The sequence below is a fragment of the Labeo rohita genome, chromosome 14 (assembly GCF_022985175.1).
Source record: "Labeo rohita strain BAU-BD-2019 chromosome 14, IGBB_LRoh.1.0, whole genome shotgun sequence".
NCBI lineage: Eukaryota > Metazoa > Chordata > Actinopteri > Cypriniformes > Cyprinidae > Labeo > Labeo rohita.
In genome coordinates this window covers 24,517,777-24,539,886 of record NC_066882.1, presented here as the reverse complement: position 1 = coordinate 24,539,886, position 22,110 = coordinate 24,517,777, and the positions used below count along the sequence as shown (strand labels likewise).

Sequence of the window (22,110 nt, the reverse complement as noted above, 5' to 3'; positions counted from 1 at the left end):
AACGGATAGATGGGTGGATGGATGGATGGATGGATGAATGGAAAGATTTGATTAATGATGGATTAATGGATGGGTTAATAGATAGATGGATGAATTGATTGATGGATAAATGAATGTTTGGATAGATTTGATTGGATGGATGGATTTGATTAATGGATGGATGGATGGGTGGGTGGGTGGATGAATGAATGGATAGATTTGATTGGATGGATTGATGGGAAGATGAATGGATGGACAGACAGATTGATTGATGGATGGGTTGATGAACGGATCGATGGGTGGATGGATGGATGGATGAATGGAAAGATTTGATTAATGATGGATGGAAAGATTGATGGATAGATTTAGTTGATGGATGGATGGATAGATTTGATTGGATGGATTGATGGATGGGTTAATAGATAGATGGATGAATTGATTGATGGATAAATGAATGGATGGATAGATTTGATTGGATGGATTTGATTAATGGATGGATGGATGGGTGGGTGGGTGGATGAATGGATGGATAGATTTGATGGATGGATGGATGGATGGATGGATAGATTTGGATGGATGGATGGACTGATAGGATGGGCGGATAGCTTGATGGATTGATGGATGGATAGATTGATGGATAGATTTGATTGGATGGATTGATGGGAAGATGAATGGATGGATGGATAGACAGATTGATTAATGGATGGGTTGATGAACGGATAGATGGGTGGATGGATGGATGGATGGAAAGATTTGATTGATGGAAAGGTTGATGGATAGATTTAGTTGATGGATGGATAGATTTGATTGGATGGATCGATGGATGGGTTAATAGATGGATGGATGAATTGATTGATGGATAAATGAATGGATGGATAGATTTGATTGATATATGGATGGGTAGTTTTTATTTCTATGTTAATGATGTGATGGTTTTCCTGCTTCTATGGCAGATGAACTTTGTGAAGGAGCAGTTTGGCGACACTCAGAGGGAATGGGTGCTGCTTGTGTGTATCGGAGCGTCATCTGGAGTTGGTCGACTGCTGTTTGGGAAGATCGGTGACCTCATACCGGGAGTAAAGAAAATCTACATGCAGGTACGGAAACCCAACAGGAACTATGCTATGTCATTATGAACTGGCATGAAACAATGACAGGACAGTCTCACTTTAAGGTCAGCGGTGTTACATCACAGCAGCCCAGTCAGTAGCTTTAGTGTTTCTGAAGGTCTCTATGTTCTAAAAGTGGAACAAAATTCGAGCTAGTTTTTCTTTTTAGTTCTAGATTGACGTACATTTAATTTTTTTTATATGATGTCAATATATAATAACTGTTTCCTGAGAGACAGCACCAGTTTCATTCGTTGCAATGCAGTTTCATTATCCTTTGCAGTTTGGTTGCCAGGAAACTTCACTTGAACATCTGCATAAGTACCTTTTCCATTAAGGCAATATTTGCTTCTAGGAATTGATTTTCAATGTCATTTTGATGTTTTATGAGAGTGTGTTTTATCTTCTATTTTTTATTACATTTACCTATTTGGTTTATTCATACTGCAATATTACACCTTCCACAATAACAATAAAAACTGTATGCCTGACTTGTTTAAAATATGACATAAATATCAACTTTTCCATTATGCACTTTCAGGTACTATGTGAACTGCATATTTTACAACCTACCTGTTGTTACAGCATGTATAATACATTGCAGGCTTAATTTTGAACAAAAACCTTCATGTCTGACTGGTAATATTTCAGATCAGACAATAGAGGTTCTGGTATGGCTTATATATAAAAAAGCAGAAAGGTTAATGGATATTTAAACACTGTATTCATTTATTCCTCTTCTTAATGTAGTACCATTAATATTTCCTAATTAAAAAAAACTATGCAGTGGCATTTTTGCCAGAACATTTATCATTTCTGGGGCAAAATACTAAATTATGCATAATAAAATTTAGTATAATTAATTATAATTATAAAATAATATGTAATTTAAAAATATATTTAAAAAAAATAATAATTTACTTTTTTTTGTTGTTAATTTCTGTGGTATTTTTCTGTAGTACTCCCTTAAATTCTGATCCTGTTCAGTTTTTTAATTTTCCGAACATCAGCAAGTCGGAAATGTCAAACTTTAGATGGAACGCTGCGTTAGTCCATGTGTTTAGACGATCTCTGTGTGTCTGTATGTGTAGGTGGCCTCATTCATATTACTGGGTCTGATGTCCATGATGATACCTCAGTGTGCCGTCTTCGAAGGTCTGGTGGTGGTTTTCGTTTTGATGGGTCTTTGTGACGGCTGTTTCATCACTATCATGGCCCCCATCGCCTTTGAGTTGGTAGGGCCCATGCAGGCATCTCAAGCCATCGGCTACCTCCTTGGCCTCATGGCCATACCAATGACAGCGGGACCACCAATCGCAGGTGAGGAGCTTAAAAAAGAACTTCATCTGTTAGAGTAAATACATTATAATTTGCATTTCATTTGCTTGCTTGGAATGAGTTGTTTTTATTTTTGGAACTTAAATGTAATTTTAACTTGTAAGAGTTAAATATGTAATATATGTCTTAACTTGTAAATATCATCTTGTAAAGCAATATTCTGAAAAAACACTTTTGTTTAAGTTAAATATTTTTTTTAACAGAAAAACAGTTGTGCACACACAAATACATACATTAGTACTTGTCAGGGTTCCCACGCTTCTTGAAAGTACTTGAAAATCAGACACATGGATTCAAGGCCTGGAAAGTACTTGAAAACAAATATAGGTCCTTGAAAGTGCTTGAAATACGTTTTTAGTAGAATAATGCTATTTCAGAATTTTTCCTATATGTGCAATCAACGACTAATTAAAACGTTAGAAAAAAAGCTTAGCATGCGAGATGATGTACGCATTGTGCAGCCCTGCATGAACCTATGAGAAGCAGTGCATTTGTGACTGAAAACTACTGCGTGCGACTATGAAAAAATATTTAAGAGCATCAGTGCAAATGATACTATCAGCATATTTGTGCTTGCGCTGAGGGGAGCTTCAGAGGTTTCTAACATACTTACAACGTGATAATGCAGCGGTGAGTAATGTATCACAGACATGTTGATTCCTTGAACACAACTATGTTTACATGCACAATTTTTGGTTCAATCATACTGAATTAATTCCAGTTGATTAATCTGAATGTAGTGTTTACATGAACGCTAAATAAAGTGATCGGGTTGATGTGCATGTTTGTCACAAGCTTCAAATTTGATTTTTTTTTTTTTGACATCTGCACACTGTGCATATATATTGTTTCTGATTGTTTGCACATAATAACCACTCTCCTACTCTGTTTCTTTATTTATTTTTAGCAGCAGAAATAATATTTATCCATTTCTGGAGAGAGACAGATTTATTGTTTGAGGGAGTTTGCAAATTATATTGATTTAATACAACAGTTCACCTAACAAGAAGTTAATATTAAAGGAGAAGTCCACTTCCAAAACAAAGATTCACATATAATGTACTCACCCCCTTGCCATTTCAGAATTTTTCTCTATATAATGGATGGATATGGTGCCCCGATTTTGAGCTTTCAAAATGCTGTTTAATTGCAGCAACGATCAAACAATCCCAAATGCCATTGTAAACGATCCCAGCCGAGAAAAAAGGGGCGTATGTAGCGTAACGATCGGTTATTTTCATAAAAATAATACAATTTATATACTTTTTAATGTCAAACACTCGTCTTGTCTTACTCTGCCTGGACTGTCTTTGTTCCAGGTCATGACAGTTAGGGTATGTCGAAAAACTCCCATCTCATGTTCTCCCTCAACTTCAAAATCGTCCTATATCGCTGTTTTACCTTTTTTGTTAAGGGTGTTTGATCTCCTTTGAATGTTCACTTTGCAAAGATTAGGTCGGTACTTCTGCAGCAATGTAGGATGATTTTGAAATGATTTTTGAAGTTGAGGGAGAAAATACGATCTGAGTTTTTCGACATACCCTAACTGTCTTGAGCCAGAACACAGAGTTCAACGAGAGCAAGGCAAGATGAGCGTTTGAGAATAAGTATTTAAATTGTATTTTTTAAATGAAAATAACCGACCGTTTCACTAGATAAGACCCTTCTTCCCGGCTGGGATCAATTGTTTGAAGCTGCATCTAAACTGCATTTTGGAAGTTCAAAATCAGGGCACCATAGCAGTCCATTATATGATGATATGCATGAAATGGGCGTTTTTAAATGAATCTGATTCAATTACCCATTCATAAAGACAATCACTTGTTTCGTTCCTGAATGAATCAGCCGTTCGAACGAATCAATTCAGTAAACGATTCAGTGAGAAAATCATTGACTTGCTGCAGTTTTACTTTCATTTTAAAGTATCTTTTCTGTTATTTAAATCATTTATTGAATGAGTATTTCTATATTCAAAATGTTATATCTAAAACATTAACCTCAGCATGAAGTTATGAATTTCATTGCACTCATGTGACCACTGAGCCTCATTAAACCATCTGAAAATACACCCACAAGCCACTTTTGTGTTCTTCTGTGCCACTTCTGTAGTACATTTTTTTTATACTGATTTCATTTGATTGGTAACTTATTCTGCTTGTTTTAGTGTTGTTTTAATTAGAAATTTATATAATATAAGCTTATATATTTTTTTGAATTTGACAAAAGATGACATACTTTTTATAAAGTTAGAAAAATGGCATTACAAAGATAAAAGAATTTCCTGTAAATCACTGTCAAATATTGTCTTGTAATGGGAAAGCTAATATTTGATCAAAATTTGATTATTGATTGGAAGGTGCTCCTGAAATTTTTGACCGTGCTCCTATTTTTTTTGGAATTAGAAGTACAAGTGCTCCTAAAAAGACAAGTAAGTGTATTAATTTAAAAATTGAGAAATTCTGTCAAATTGAAATCTTTTACAAGAATTACAGCAAAAAACAGTTTGATGCAAGAATAGATATTTTTATCAATATTTAAGAAATTCAAAATTACTTTGAACACGACTGCTCAAAATGGTCTAAATTTATGAAACCTACAGATTCAGAACCTTGTTAACGTAATTTTTAACGTAAATGTTAAGTGTAAGTGAAATGTTAAGTACTGTAAGAGGTCTTTCATGACACTACAACTTAAAATTCCTTGAAAGTCCTTGAATCTGGTGTTCGTGAAAGAGTTGGAACCCTGACTTGTAGATAAATATGTTGCAAACATGATTTAATCAGCCAGCATGCTGATCTTGGCTGCGTTCCCCAGATAAGACTTGCACACATACAGCAGACTAAGTGTTTCTCCAGTTTCTGGTCCGGTGGACAGGAATGAGATTTATTTCGGAGGGTAAATTCCAAGGTCTCCCCGTGAGCACATTTAGTTTGGACTGCTGATATAAATGCTCTTGTTAAACGACGATCTCCATATGTTTCTAGTTCCGCAGCCTCGTTTTGAAGAATTAGACCCACCGGAACATCCGCTCCATCTGTACTCCAATAAATGGACCTTATATTTTCAGGTCTCAAGGTTCATTTACGGAATACTGATGTTACCTTTCTGAACTCTGGGTCGGTTACGGGAAGGCCGAGTCCTCATCCGAGAACGCGATGCATCATTTGTAGGATCTATTTTCAAAGCATTGCCTTCACGGCAGGGGCATTACAACTAGGTTTGGATTGGCTGTCACGTACTGTTATTTCACATACTTGGAACCGCGATCTGACTTCTAAATGTTTAAGTTTCAAGTGATCTTATATCTTCTGTATTGGAGGCTGGGGAGCATCTTACCAAAGTCTTGAAAGTCTAAATAGCTCATAGTTGTTTTGCTTCAGATGTGTTCCAGACTGCAAGCCTCATTGAGATTCCTGGAGAAGGATTTTGAAATCGAGAGCATTTGAAGATGAATGTGGCCATCATAGCGGGGAGTCTCGGTTGAATTGGATTAGTTCCATTCTTTAGTCTTTTTATTTAAAGTCAACATAAAAGCCAAACTGACTCCATTTACTTCCATCCAGCTCTTATTGTGAACAATCGGTGTATGTTATTCTATAGTAAATCTTTTTTAACATTTTTTATTTTTTATTTTTTATTTTCATATGGAAGCCCGTTGCCGCCACTGAATAAAAAATTTAAAAAATGTAACACCAGCATTTTCTCTCACAGATCGGACTTCTTTTTTTTTACTCAGAATTGTGTGATACAGTTCAGAAATGAAGTCAGAATTGCGAGATATAATGAGTTATTAAGTCAAAATTGTGAAATATAAACTCTGAGAACATATCATGTCTTTTTTCCCCTCAGAATTGGACTTTATAACTCGCAATTTCGGAATTATATCTCACAGTTTGGAGGAAAAAGTCAGAATTGTGAGATTTAAACACATTTGCAAGAAAAAAAGCCAGAATTGCAAGTTTTTATCTTACAATTCTGACTTTATTTCTTGCAATTGTGAGTTTATATCATGCAATTTTGAGGAAAAAGTCAGAATTTGCAAGTTTTTTTCTTGCAATTGTGAGTTTTTCATGCAATTCTGACTTTATAATTTGCAGCTGAGTTTATATCACGCATTTTTAAGAAAAAAGTCAGAATTTGCAAGGTTTTTTCTCGGAATTCTGACTTTATTTTTTGCAATTATGAGTTTATATCATGCAATTTTGAGGAAAAAGTCAGAATTTGCTAGGTTTTTTCTTGCAGTTTTCTTTTTTTACTTGCAATTTTGACTTTTGACTTGCAACTGAGTTTATATCACACATTTTTAAGAAAAAAAGTCAGAATTTGCAAGGTTTTTTCTCAGAATTCTGACTTTATTTCTTGCAATTGTGAGTTTATATCATGCAATTTTGAGGAAAAACTCAGAATTTGCAAGTTTTTTTCTTGCAATTGTGAGTTTTTCATGCAATTCTGACTATAATTTGCAACTGAGTTTATATCACGCATTTTTAAGAAAAAAGTCAATTTGCAAGGTTTTTTCTCGGAATTCTGACTTTATTTCTTGCAATTGTTAGTTTATATCATGCAATTTTGAGGAAAAAGTCAGAATTTGCAATTCTGTCTTTTTTCTCTTGCAATTGTGAATTTTTCATGCAATTCTGACTTCATAACTTGCAATTGAGTTTATATCATGCATTTTTAAGAAAAAAGTCAGAATTTGCAAGGTTTTTTCTCTGAATTATGACTTTATTTTTCTTGCAACTGTGAGTTTTTCATGCAATTCTGACTTTATAACTTGCAATTGAGTTTATATCATGCAATTTTGAGGAAAAAGTCAGAATTTGCGAGGTTTTTTCTTGGAATTCTGTCTTTTTTTTCTCGCAGTTGAGTTTTTCATGCAATTTTGACTTGCAATTGAGTTTATATCATGCAATTTTAAGAAAAAAGTACGAATTTGCAAGTTTTTTTTCACGCAATTTTGACTTTATAACTTGCAACGGTGAATTAATATCACGCAATTTTGACAAAAAGTCTGAATTTGCAAGGTTTTTTTCTCGCAATTCTGTCTTTTATCTCGCAATTGTGAGTTTCTCATGCAATTCTGACTTTATAACTTGTAGTTGTTTATATCACGCAATTTTAAGAAAAAGTCTGAATTTGCAAGGTTTTTACATGCAATTATGATTATTTCTCGCAATTGAGTTTATATCATACCATTTTGAGAAAAAATTCAGAATTGTGAGTTTTTTTTCTTGCAATTCTGACTTTATTTCTCACAGTTGTGAGTTTATTTCACGCAATTCTGATGTTATAACTCGCAATTGAGTTTGTATCACGCAATTTTGAGAAAAAAGTCCGAATTTGCAAGGTTTTTTCTCGCAATTGAGTTTATTGCACGCAATTCTGACTTTATAACTCGCAAATGTGAGTTTATATCACACAATTTTGAGAAAAAAGTCAGAATTGTGAAATAAAAAGTCACAATAACCTTTTTTAAAAAAATTTCAATGGTGAAAAAGGGCTTCCATATTTTCACACACACAAATTCAGTTGATAAGAGTATCTAGTTTCTGACTCTGATGTGCAATAAATTAATTAAATAAATCATGTAACACACAAAATGAAGAAGTCAGTGCACAAATACACAAAAAACACAATTCCATAATCTTGTATCAAAGTATTAATAAATTTTAATCTTTTTATACATATACTGTATATTATATATATATTATTTATTTCATTACTATGTAAGTATGTATTATGTTGTGATGTGTGTAATATAAAAAATATTATATATATGTGAATAAGCATTTACCAAATTCACTATTTATTTATTTATTAAATAAATGTATTTATTTATTTAATAAATAAATGTATTTTTTTATTAATTTTTTTAATTCAAATACACATACATTTCCTTTACAGATAAAATTCACATTATTATTCTGAATATAATCATTGGGTTATACGAGATCCTCTTCAGGCTGAAGTTCTGCGCCTGAATATTCTGTTTCACTTGGAATTAAAATGTGTTGTTAGTGCTCTTTTATCTCTCATATGTTCTTTTTCTGTGTCTTGTCTTCTTTCTCAGGACTTCTCCACGACTATTTTGGAAACTACCACGTGGCGTTTTATCTGGCTGGTGTTCCTCCGATAGTGGGCGGTATCGTGATGTTTTTTGTGCCTCTGGTGCACCAGCGCATGCAAAGACGGCGAAAAGAGGCCAACGACCCCAGCATGGACAAGATGTTGAAGAACTGCTCTAACGGAGACATGCTGCCCGGATACACAGACATGGAGACACACATATGAAACCCACAGCCACACAAAGGTAGTGCGTGTTGCATCATTGTCATTTTTTGTGTTGTTTTGTTTAAAAAAAATTTTTTTCTGGGAAGTTAGATTTAAGACTACCCGTTTAGATTTAACCAAAACAAATTATATCTCATGTTTAACCACTATAGAGTTATCAGAGCCAGTTGTAAATTCCAGGTAAATTCCATGAGCGCTGAACGGTCGGTGACTCCCTGAAGCTCACATCTCCAAAAATGTTGACGCAATTTTTTAAACAGACGTTATCTTTATTAACAAACCACATACTTGAACTATAAACAAGTACATTCTTGCCTTAAAAATCTTAAAACTACATTACATGACACAAAAACAGTATTATTTATAGGGCTGCCCCTATTAGTCAATTAACCATTAGTTGATGAGAAGAGGCTTGGTCGACCAAAATTGTATTAGTTGCTTAGTTGCAGAAAAAAGGAAGTGGCACTGGAAGTGGCAACGTCATGCAGGACAGATTGTTAACGGGTGGTCTATGTGGTAATATAGTACATCGAGCAGGACGTCCAAACATTCACCTATCATTCATCAACCTCAAATATGGCTTTTTTTATGTAGTAGCAACTTTACATTGCAGCTCAGTCTAATGATAACCTAGAAAAATGTGCACTGTTGAAAAGTGTGTGCGGAGTGTGGAAGCTGAATAGTAGTGCGCTCACTGCATGACAGATGGAGGTGCCAGTGCGGTCATTTTTGGTCATATAGGTAAGAGTAATAAATCTTTCAAATCTGTAAAGACTTTAAATTTATTTGTGTGTACTCAGAATAACAACAAAACGTTGAGCATGAAATGCCGAAACTCTGTGTATACTTGCTTTACAAACATGAAAAATATATCTATAGAGAGTAAAATACTTTTAAATGAACCAATTCAAATAGAAAAAAAAATCTTATATTATGTAATCCGTATGAAACACGCAAAATCCATATAGGCACATCCACTATTGCGGAGATGACGAAAGTCAGTGTAATTAATAAATTATTAAAACGTTAATACAGTCTCCTTGCTGTTTTTCCTTGACACATTTGTAATTATTATATCTATCGGTGCACTGTGACAAGCTTTTTTTTTTTTGTATGTTTGAATGCTTATTAGTCTATGTAGGCAATTAAAGGCTCATTATTATGATTTATATGGTTTAAAGGAGAAGTTCACTTCCAGAACAAAAATTGACAGATAATGTACTCACCCCCTTGTCATCCAAGACGTTTTTGTCTGTCTTTCTTCAGCCATGAAGAAATTGTGTTTTTTGAGTTAAACATTTCAGGATTTTTCTCCATATAATGGAGTGATATGGTGCCCTGATTTTGAACTTCCAAAAAGAGTTTAAATGTGGCTCCAAACGATCCCAAATGCGGTTGTAAACAATCCCAGCTGAGAAAGAAGGGTCTCATCTAGCCAAACTATCAGTTATTTTCATAAAAATAATACAATTTATATACTTTTTAATGTCAAATGCTCATCTTGTCTTACTCTGCCTGAACTGTTTTTGTTCCTGTTCATGACAGTTAGGGTATGTTGAAAAATTCCCATCTCATGTTCTTCCTCAACTTCAAAATCGTCCTATATCACTGTTTTACCTTTTTTGTTAAGGGTGTTTAATCTTCTTTGCATATTCACTTTGCAAAGACTGGGTCAGTACTTCTGCAGTGATGTAGGATGATTGTGAAATGATTTTTGAAGTTGAGGGAGAAAATACGATTGGAGTTTTTCAACATACCCTAACTGTCTTGAGCCAGAATACACAGAGTTCAGAAAAGCAAGACAAGACGAGCATTTGAGATTAAAAAGTATACAAATTGTATTATTTTTATGAAAATAACAGATCGTTTTGCTAGATAAAACCCTTTTTCCTTGGCTGAGATTGTTTACAACCGCATTTGGGATCGTTTGAAGCCGCATTTAAACTGCATTTTGGAAGTTCAAAATCGGGGCACCATATCAGTCCATTATATGGAGAAAAATGCTGAAATGTTTTCAATAATTTCTTAATAATTTCAATAATTTCATAATTTTTTTACGACTGAAGTAAGAAAGACATGAACATTTTGGATGTTAAGGGGATTAGTACATTATCTGTCATTTTTGTTCTGGAAGTGGACTTCTCCTTTAATAAATGTGCAACTAATAGTCAATCAGTGCTTAAAGTGCCCCTATTATGGATTATGAAAGGTTCATATTTTGGTTTTAGAAGTCCCCAAAAACAGGTTAACATGCACTGAAGGTCAAAAAACACTTTTATTGTCTTATTTGCTCAACGACTCCCAAACGATATGCTCAACAAATGATTTGTCCAAACCACTCCTTTGAATGACACTAATCTGCAGTGATTGGTCCGATGACCCGGTCTGTTGTGATTGGTCTACTGCTTGCAGCACATTTCAGAAACTGAACGCCACAATTTTTGAGAGCAACAATTTTTAAAGGATTACTCCACTTTCAGAATAAAAAATTCCTGTTAATGTACTCACCCTCATGTCATCCAAGATGTTCATGTCTTTCTTCAGTTGCAAAGAATGTAAGATATTTGAGGAAAACATTCCAGGATTTTTCTTCATATAATGGACTTAAGTGGTGCTCAACAGACTGAAGGTTAAAAAATGCAGTTTCAATGCAGATTCAAAGGACTCTAAAGGATCCCAGCCGAGGAATAAGTGTCTTATCTATCAAAACGATCGTCCATTTTCTTAAAAAACATAATATTTATACACTTTTAACCACAAATGCTCATCTTGTCTAGCTCTAAAGGGGCATATGCGTACTCTGTCTCTTTACTGCTGTTCAAGACAGTGGGGGAATGTGGAAAAACTCCCATCTCATTTTCTCCTCCAATTTAAAATCGTCCTACATCATTTTTTATCTTGTTTTTTTGTTTGTAAAGGGTGTTTGTCCCTCCTTGCACATTCACTTCTGCAGCGATGTGGGATGATTTTGAAGTTGGAGGAGAAAATGAGATGAGAGTTTTTCATACACTGCCCTCCAAAAGTTTGGAAACACCCCTGGCACAGAGTGGTTTTGGACAATATCAGCATAAATCCTCATCATTTTTTGTTGCAAATACATTAAAGTAACTTGACATTATCATTGAAGACCAGCAATAATAATTTTCATTTTGATTACATAATAATGGCAATATATACTTGTCAAAGTCAGACATGCCCCTTTGCCAGCTGTGATGCCTGGTTACTGGTTTTTAAAAAGATTTTTGGGTCAGCACACCTTAATAGCTTCAACAATTGATTGCCAATTAAGTTTATAATGCAATGAATTTAGGCCCAGATTATGCAGAGCTGTAATAGCTGCTAATGGTGGATATTTTGATTAATCGAAAATGCAAGTTTTTTCTATGTATAAACTGTTTATGCAATAAAATATGTTTTCGTAGTTTGTGCGTCCCTTATCAGTGTAAAATTATCACAAATTAAAAATTATTCATGCCAATATTGTTTAAAACCTCACTTTTCTAGGGCGTTACCAAAGACAGAAATAGACAGAAAATGCACAATAGAGTTTCATGCATGGTTCAGAATTTTTTATGCCTTTTGTCTTTCACTTTTTTAGGGGTTACTCAAGCTTAATATTTGATGTGCGATATGAAAAACTGGCAACCCAGCTGAGTGTGTGACGTCTGTTGTTTCTGTCTTTCTGCAGGGATTCATCTCACCAGCACTGCTTGTGGCGTGTGTTCGTGAGTGTGTGTCAGAGATGGTGTGTGATGTATTTCCTCTTTGCTTGGCTCTAATCAGACTCGAAGTCTCAAGGCTTTTCCCCCTGCTCGTTTGCTCCTCTGGAGAGGAGATGTGATCATCCATCAAGAGCCCAAACCCTCCTCCAGTGGCCCGCACTGCCATTTCCACCGGCTCCCGAGTGACCGAACGACTTACGCATGCAGATTTGGACCGAAATCACCTCCTGCTCACGTTTCGGAGAGCTCAGGTAGTGCGGGAGCCGTCAGTTGAATTAGCTTTAGCACCTTTATAAAGGAAACATTAATTTGATGTGAGAGAGTAGCATTTCCGGCACGGAGAAAAGTGCTGTTTTCATTGAGCTTGATAGTTTATTGTCTAGATTATGCAAATCAAATTTGTAAGCTTTAGATGTTTTCATAATACGATTTTTAAAAAATCCTCCATAGACTTGCTCGGAATTGATTTCGGAACCTTTTATGAGACAAATCCGTCTTTCTTCGTGCACTTTCTGCTACCGACTTTGATAACCTCAGCCGTGATTTTCTTATCATAACGTACCGCAGCTGTGTATCGCTTATGACTTATTGTAGAAATGAAAACTAAACGAGGAATCATTTTTATGAATTTTTTTAAAAGCTAATCCTCTGTCCTTAATAATATCTGCTACATTTAGTTCAGTAATCAGCTATGCAGTAAGGAGTTCACAAACTGTGCCATGACCATTGAGCCAGATGAAAAATAAAGGATCAATATTCATAAAGGCGGTGAATCTCATGAAAAAATGCCAAAGGAAAATAAAGAGAAATTATATTTTGCATCCTTTTTTTTTCGTTTTATGTACATGAATCAGTATAAAAACATTTCAAAGTTGCAAATTAAACATTGGAGTAGTTTTTGCAAGATAAAATTATTTCATCGACACTTTAAAAATAAATTTAAAGTAAATTCTACATCAGTTTATTCCTGTCCACCGTTTATGCAAAATATAATTTCTTATTTTTGGGGTCAAATATGACCCAGATATTCCTTGACAATTTTCCTGAGATCCACTCAAGGACAAAATCACTACATTTTCTATTTTTTAAAATCTCTCTTGTGTCCTTTCTCCACATTTGACTCCCATTTATTGTATTTTTTTAAGAAATTATATTTTGGTTATATGTGTTGTGTCTTGTTATATTAAAAAACCAATCCGGCATTTGGATTCGAGTTGAATGGACTTACGAAGACAATCAAAGCGCGATCTGAACCGAGTGACGACACTATAAACATGTCACATCTGTGATTCGTTCAAGAATAGAAAGAACTGAATGCTGTGAGCAGAATGACATAGTAGTATTACACAAAGTGGGCCATGTTTATGAGTATTAATCAGTTACTATGTGACATTTGAAGCTGTGTTTATTCTTTCTGATAATTTGTTGTTGTATCGTTGATTACATTAACATGTCTCACGTGTTTAGTGAGAGCAGCTTTCCTCAATCTCTTCCAAAAACTAGTGAGCTGAAACTATTCAGCCAAGAGAAATATTGATTATACATCATTATTAGGGCTGTCAGTCGATTAAAAGTTTGAATCTAATTATTACATGATGTGTCGATCATTAATCGCGAATTAAATTAGACTGTGAAAATATCCACAAAAGATTGTTTAAAACTATTTTTGGGTTAAATGAGAAAGTATCAAGTAGACATTACAAACTGTAGCTTTAAAAAGAAATCTTTTATTTGATTCGACATAAAATTTATTACACATAAACATTCAGGCTGGAATGTCCTAACATGAACTATGGAACATAAAAGTGGATAATTTGAGAAACATCTTAGTATTTTTTGTTCATACGATGAAAATCATTGGTAACCAAAACAAGCTTTGTTACCAACAGTCTTCAGATTACCTTCTTTTATGTTCCACAAAAGAAAAGTTTGAAACGGCATGAGGGTAAACGAGTAAACGATGACAGTGTTTAAATTTTTTGGGTGAACTGTCCCTTTAATGTTTTTAATTTTATCATTATTATTATTTATTAGTGCTGTCAAATGATTAATCGCGATTAATTGCATCAAAAATAAGTGTTATGTTTACATAATATATATGTGTGTACTGTGGGGGTCAATATAAAAGTACAATTTAACATGTAACAGAAATATGTAAGTGTTGTATTACTTTTGTACAGTAAAATGTACAGTAAAATATATACAGGTCTTTATATATTCCTATTTCTGCCAAATTTAGATAAAATAATTAAATGATAAAAATAAATATTACTACAAGATTAACCACTTAATTGTAGAAAATAATGCTACAATTATTACCAAAACTTCTTAAACTGAATATTCACACAGTTTTTTTTTATATATATATTAATTTTAACAGAAAACCTCTGTTTGTTTTGCAAAAAATTAATAAAAAGGTTTCATTTACATTTGATTTAAAAAAAAATGTTTAATGCCTTCGTTTGATTATCAGAAAAATTAAAACACAAGAATCTCTGGGGGGAAAAAAAGAAAAAGATTGTAGGGCCCTATTGTTTAAAATGTTGAAATTGAGAATTCTGGTACTTCTTTTTTCACTGAAATAAATGTTTTTGTTATTACACAGAGAGTACAGTAAACCTAGGGGAAACGCTGAAATGTACACTGATACTGTATGTATGTATATATATATATATATATATATATATATATACACACACACACATACATAATAAATACACAGTGCATACACATATGTTATGTAAACAAAAACTTTTATTTTGGATGTGATTAATCACAATTAATCATTTGACAGCACTATTATTTATTTAATTTTTTTAATGAAATGACACTCTAAAAAAGTAACTAAATCTGCCAGCAGGTGGCGATAAATGTCGTTATGAGTCATTCACTTATTCGATTCGATTAGTTCAAACGGTTGATTCAGGAATGTAAGTGTAAAGTAAATGGCTCTCTTTATAAATGGACCTTTGAATCATTGATTCATACGATTTGTTCAAAACTCGGATTCATTCAGAAACTAAACACTGCTGTGTTGGTCAAAGATGCACAACAATTCAGCTGTGGCTTCAAAATTTGCAGGTTCTCTGCAAAATGAAACAAAAACACATAATAGTGTTTAAAATATAACACAATATCAACTTCTTGATACTGAACTGTTGTATGAAATCACATTGAAGCTGGTGATACATCGGGACAAAATCAGCACTTGTGTCATATTGCTTTTGCTGCCCGTGTGATATTGTGTGATATGTGATGTGTATATATAATTATGAGACAAAACACATAGAGGTATATTTTGCACCAGTATTTTGAATTTTAGCGCATAAGTGCATTTATAGAGTTGTTGCCCCGCATCATATTTGTCAGCAGTCAACTGTATGAAATATAAGATGATTGTGTTAACTGCGTTAAAATATTTGAATCACGTTATTAATCGTGTTACTTTTCATAACTAATTAATTATGTTAACACGTTAAACTGACAGCCGTAATTATTATACATTAAAATCAATTGTGAATCAACCACTATTTGCGTATGTAGATTTGTGAGGTTAGGATGCTGATTTAGCCCATAGGCTTCAAGGCAGCTCACTAGTATTTGGAACAGATCTGTAGTTTCTCTCTGCGCTTTCATCTTTCCATTTGTCAACTATTTCCCAGAAGCCCTTTAACCACCAGTTTCTGTCCGTGTTGTCATGGAGATCTGTCCGTATGAGCTAATTAACGTTGTTTCGGGTACATTTTCCTCAGAACTCATTAGATGCCCTGTTTAAAAAACAAGAGATGGTCACGATCTTAACCAAACTGCCTCAACCGACCCCGTCCTGCAGGTTTAACCAGGAGGCGGCGCTTTTACACTAAAGCAACTAGACCACAAGACACCTCTTCAGATTCTAGTACTGTGTGATGATGTAAATGTGGTGACTAAAGATGCTTGTTTTAGACGAACTGATGTCTTTATAGGAAGAAGACGAAATCGTGCATACCTCAGATGTCTGTTTTATGGTTTCATACTGATAAATGTTAGACCCTGGTGCACTTAGTAGTTCTGATTTGCCTCCTGCAGTAGTTTGTTTGTGCAGATTCATGCACTGCCGTGCGAATCTTTGAGCCTCAAAGCCATGATTCCTGTCATTTATGTCTCTCTTCCTGATCAGCATGTGATTGTCAGTGCTCATCATATATAGCAGTCCCTGCATTCAAATGATCATCCTTCCTTAGAGTTGTGGTCGTGCCATTTTTATATGTGTGAGGGACAAAGAATGAGACAGACAGACACATTCAGACTTTTAGTAACTCAGGGAGTGCAGTTTTTCATCTTTCATCACCCGCCCACGTATTAGTGCACGCTGGATTCATAAACTGTTACTCAACACATATTTTATTGATAAAGGCATTTGGAGTCTGAATAGGTGAATGGGGTGAATCTATATATATACAAAAGTTTGGGATTACAAACATTTTTAAAGAAGTCTTTTTAGAAGTTTTCTGCTTATCAAGGCTGCATTTATTTGATTGAAAATACTGAAAAAATAGTAATATTGTGAAATATTATTGCAATTTAAAATAGTGCTTTTCTATTTTAATATACTTTAAAATAGAATTTATTCCTTTGATGCAAAGCTAAATTTTTATTTTAGCATCATTACTCCAGTCTTCAGTGTCACATGATCCTTCAGAAATCATTCTAATATGCTGATTTATTATCAGTGTTGAAAACTGAATAAATATTTTTTGGAAACTGATCATTTTTTCAGAATTCTTTGATGAATAATACAGGATTTATTTAAAATAGAAAGGTTTTGTAACAATATACACTACTGTTTGAAGTTTGGGGCCAGTACGTTTTTCTTTCTTTGAAAGAAAGAATAAATAAATTGGTATATTACAATGATTTATGAAGACACTGAAGACTGACAACGGAGTAATGATGCTGAAAATTCAGCTTGGTATCACAGAAATTAATTATATTTAAAATAGGGCTGTCAGTCGATTAAAATTTTTAATCTAATTAATTACATGATGTTTTGATTAATTAATCTAAATTAACATGAGCTGTGGAACATAAAAGAAGATAATTTGAGAAACATCTCAGCATTTTTTGTTCATACAATGGTCAATGGTAACCAAAACAGCTTTGTTACCAACAGTCTTCAAAATACCTTCTTGTATGTTCCATAAAAGAAAGGTTTGACACGACATGAGGGTGAGAAAATGATGAGAGAATTAAATTTTTTTTTAGTAAACTATCCCTTTAATGTTTTTATTTTTGATATTATTTTTTAATGAAATGACACTCTAAGAAAGTAAATCTGCCAGCAGGTGAGGGTAAATGTCTTCGATTTGTTCAAACGGTTGATTGAGGAAGAAAGTAAATGGCTCTCTTTATGAATGAGCCTTTGAATCATTGATTCACACGATTCGTTCAAAATGCGTATTCATTCAAAAACTAAACACAACTGTGTTGCTCTGAGACGCGCAACAATTCTGCTATGGCTTCAAAGGTAATATGTTCTCTGCAAAATTGGGCAAAACACATAATATAGTGTTTAAAATAACACACTATCAACTTCTTATTCAATGAACTGTTGTATAAAATCACATTTAAGCTCGTAATAGATCAGGACAAAATAAGCACTGGTGTCATATTGCTCTTGCTGCCCGTGTGATATTGTGTGCCATATGTAAATATGAGACAAAACGCATACAGGGCATTTTTTGCACAAATATCTTGAATTTAGGGCATAATTGCATTTATGGAGTTGTTGCCCTGCATCATATTTGTCAACAGTCAACTATATGAAATATAAGACGAAGTACAGGTCTGGGGGCGGGGCTAGTGTGTTAAAATATTATAATTGCGCTATTTTTCATAGATTATTAATTAAGATAACTTGTTAAACTGAGCCCTGATTTTAAAGTATGTCAAAATAGAAAAGCGTTTTAAAAATATTACTTTTTCCTGTATTTTTGATCAAATAAATGCAACTTTGATGAGCATAAGAGACATTAAAAATCCTACTGATCCCAAACTTCTATATACAGTCATGTGAAAAAGTTCGGACACCCTATTGAATTTCATGGTTTTGTGTATCAGGACATAATAAAAAATGATCTGGTCCTTGGCAGGTCTTAAAATTTGGAAAATAAATCCTCAGATAAACATCATCACATGACATATCACACTGTGTCATTATTTATTTAACAAAAATGCAGCCAAGAGGGAAAGGCCATGTGTGACAAAGTTAGGACACCCTATGAGTCAATTGCCTGCAGATCCACTTTTAGCAGCAATAACTTGAAGCATCAGTCTCTCACATCATTCTGGAGGAATTTGGACCACTCTTTTTTTCAACGTTGCTCCAGTTTATTGAGGTTTGTGGGCATTTGCTTATGCACAGCTCTCACCACAGCATTTGAGTCAGGATGAGCTCTGGACTTTGACTGGGCTATTGCAACACCTTGATTCTTTTCTTTTCAGCCATTCTGTTGTAGATTTGCTGGTGTGCTTGGGATCATTGTCCTGTTGCATGACTCAATTTTGGCCCAACTTTAGATGTCGGACAGATGCCCTCGCATTTGACTCTACAATACTTTGATATACAGAGGAGTTCATGGCCAACTCAATGACTATGAGGTGCCCAGGTCCTGTGGATACAAATCAAGCCCAAAATGATCAGCCCCCCCTCTAGCATGCTTGTCTTTTGGTATGAGGTGTTTGTGCTGATATGCTCTAAACTTGGCGCTGTGCATTATGGCCAAACATCTCCACTTCGGTCTCGTCTGTTCAAATGACATTATTCCAGAAGACTTGTGTTTTGTTCAGATGCAACTTTGCAGACCTAAACTGTGCTGCAATGTTTTTTTTTTTTTAGATAGAAGAGGCTTTCTTCTGCCAAGCCTTCCAAACATGCCATTTTTGTCCCATATTTTTCTAATGGTATTGTCATGAATTTTATAATTTAACATGTTAACTGAGGCCTGCAGAGTCTGAGGTGTAGTTTTTGGGTTGTCTGCCATTCCTCTGAGCTTTACACGGTCTGATCTGGGGGTGAATTTTCTGGGACGTCCACTCCTGGAAGGAGAGGTGTCTGTTTTAAATGTCTTCTACTTGCGAATAAACTTCAAATTGTTTGAAAATGGCCATATTACTCTTCTCAGATTAATGGCAGCAACAAGTGCTTCTCTAAGATGATTGCTGATGTCTTACTCCTTGGCATTGTGTTAACACACACCTGAAGGCTCCAGACCAGCAAACTGCCAAATCTTATGCTTTTATAGAGGCATATATAAGATGTTATATTTACCCTCTTAATTTCAATGTTAACAGTAAGGGCGTCCTAACTTTGTCACACATGGCTTTTCCATTTTGGCTTTATTTTTGTTCAGTAAATAATGACACGGCACAATTTATCATGCGTTGCTGTTCGTCAGAGGTTTTATTTTTGAAATTTTAAGACCAGCCAGGGACCAGTTTTTTTTTAATGATGTCCTGATACAGAAAACCATGTAATTCAATAGGGTGTCCTAACTTTTTCACATGACTGTATATGCATTGTGATATCGTCAAAAATATTACAGTCAATTAAAATCTGTATAAAGGCAGTACAGCTAATATGACTATCATGTTTTTCACACTACATTAATGAGCTGTTTTTGTATTAAAGGACAGGAAAATGCTTGATTTATGAAAATGTCATAATGTTAAATAATAATCTTAATTTCACATGTTCTTGTCCTAGATTCAGACTGACTCAGACGCAGTCTGACTCACGTCGATTATGTCTTCCACTGATAATTTAGTCCAGTTTCTGCCAAATTTGTATGTAGGGACTGTTGTTTGTCTGTCCGTCTCTCTCTTCTCTTTCATTCTGGTTTTGCTTTTAATTATTAAAGGTCAGTGCAAAATTCACCCTATTTACTTTCTGAATATGTAACTTAAATGAGAGCTCGCTTTTATTTTTTAACCTTGACCAACCACTCAGCTTCTTTTTTATATGTAAATCTGCTTTCTATAATTCATTTTATTACTGCTCAACATATTTTTACTAGTTAATTTTTTTAAAAATCCTGTTACACTCACCGATCTCATAGTTTTCCTACTAAAATAATGATTTAACGTTTTTTTTTCTGACCTCACATCACTGCCTTTTTATCCCGTCCACTTTATTTCAAAATGCAGTTTAAAGGCCAGATAATACACTTTTATTTATCTGTTTGTGTTGCTGCATATTGCAGAAGGAATCTAATCTAGGGGATGCAATAAACTTTATTTTTCTGTAAATGTTGAACTGGTGCGTAAACACAGTAAAGGTCTCTTTAGCTTTCGGATCGATACTTTAGACCGCTCTCTGCCCTTTCTGATGTTACCATGTGCCTGCACGCAAAGTCCTCTAAACTACATTTCCACCAGGCTTCTCAATTATATCGTTTACAGTTGTCGACACAACAAAAACAGTACTTACATGTAAGTACACTTCTCGTATATATATATGCATACACACACAGAGTTGACCTCTAGGGGTCGGTGGAAGGGTCAAGCACTTTGACCTCTTGTGTCTGGAGAGTGTCCGTCCCACCTGGTGCTTACATGTACTATAGCGACACGTGCTGTAAAGCCTTCAACAGGCAATAGGGCTTCAATTAACAGTCATTTGTCATTCTAAATGATCATAACAGGTCAGTAAAGCCAGTCACGATAGCGTCTCTCTGTTTTTCTCTTATTCAACTGTTCTCACTTTACACAACTGTAGCACTTGATTTCTGAACCTCAATCTTCATCCTCATCGTCATGAAATATTAGCGATTTTAAAGGATTATTGAAGCTGAGCTGCTAGAAATGTGTAATTTTGTGTTTATGTGAAAAGTATTTTTTTGATCCTGTAATGTAATTTTTTTTCTATTCAACCAACAATAAACATATTACACACCAGTTGTTTGCCTTTTGTCAGTATTTGCTCTCAATTTGATGATGACTGATGATTGTTAATGTGTTAAATAGAATTTTTATAGAATCCAGGATCTTCTGTGTAAACAAAATGAAAGAAAAAAATCCACTGTTTATGTCCGAAATGTCAAGAGGACTGAATCATGACTTGTCATTATACGTCTGTTTATTCTTGTACGGTCCTTTCTGCTCTGAGAGCTGGTAAGTAAACTGTTGTTTAAAGTGTGCTGAAGGGCATGTATTTGTTTTTACAATGCTGCAATGTCATCTAAACTTAGCTGAAAGAAATGGAAACGTTCCATGTACTTGCAGTACATGTAGAAGGTCTTGTGTGTTATTCATATACTTCTATTCTTGAACAGGGTTTTACCCTTTTTATCCTACAATATAGTTACATAATATTGCAACAGTGCACGTCACTTAAATACATGCTTCATTAGGCTGCAGTTAAAATAAGAAAATTCTGATATTAAAGGAGCAGTTCACTTCCAAAACAGAAATGTAAAGATAATTTACTCACCCCCTTGTCATCCAAAATGTTCATGTCTTTCTTCAGTCGATAAGAAATTATGTTTCCTGAGGAAAAAAATTCAGGAATTATCTCCATATAATAGACTTCAATGGTGTCCCTAAGTTTGAACATCCAAAATGTAGTTTAAACGCAGCTTCAAATGGCTCTAAATGATCCCAGCCGAGGGATCATTATCTAGCAAAACGATCGG

At 34.3% G+C, this 22,110-nt stretch overlaps 1 protein-coding gene across 1 annotated transcript in view; it reads left to right on the top strand.

Moving 5' to 3' along the window:
* The window catches only part of slc16a2 (solute carrier family 16 member 2), a 54,417-nt gene extending 33,044 nt beyond the window's left edge, over window positions 1-21,373 (top strand). The window contains exons 4-7 of the mRNA XM_051127320.1: window positions 933-1,076; window positions 2,180-2,408; window positions 8,497-8,736; window positions 12,406-21,373. Coding sequence (XP_050983277.1) covers window positions 933-1,076; window positions 2,180-2,408; window positions 8,497-8,717 — 594 coding nt within the window. The 3' untranslated portion in view covers window positions 8,718-8,736; window positions 12,406-21,373. The remainder of the gene's footprint in view (window positions 1-932; window positions 1,077-2,179; window positions 2,409-8,496; window positions 8,737-12,405) is intronic.
* The last annotated feature ends 737 nt before the right edge of the window (window positions 21,374-22,110 follow it).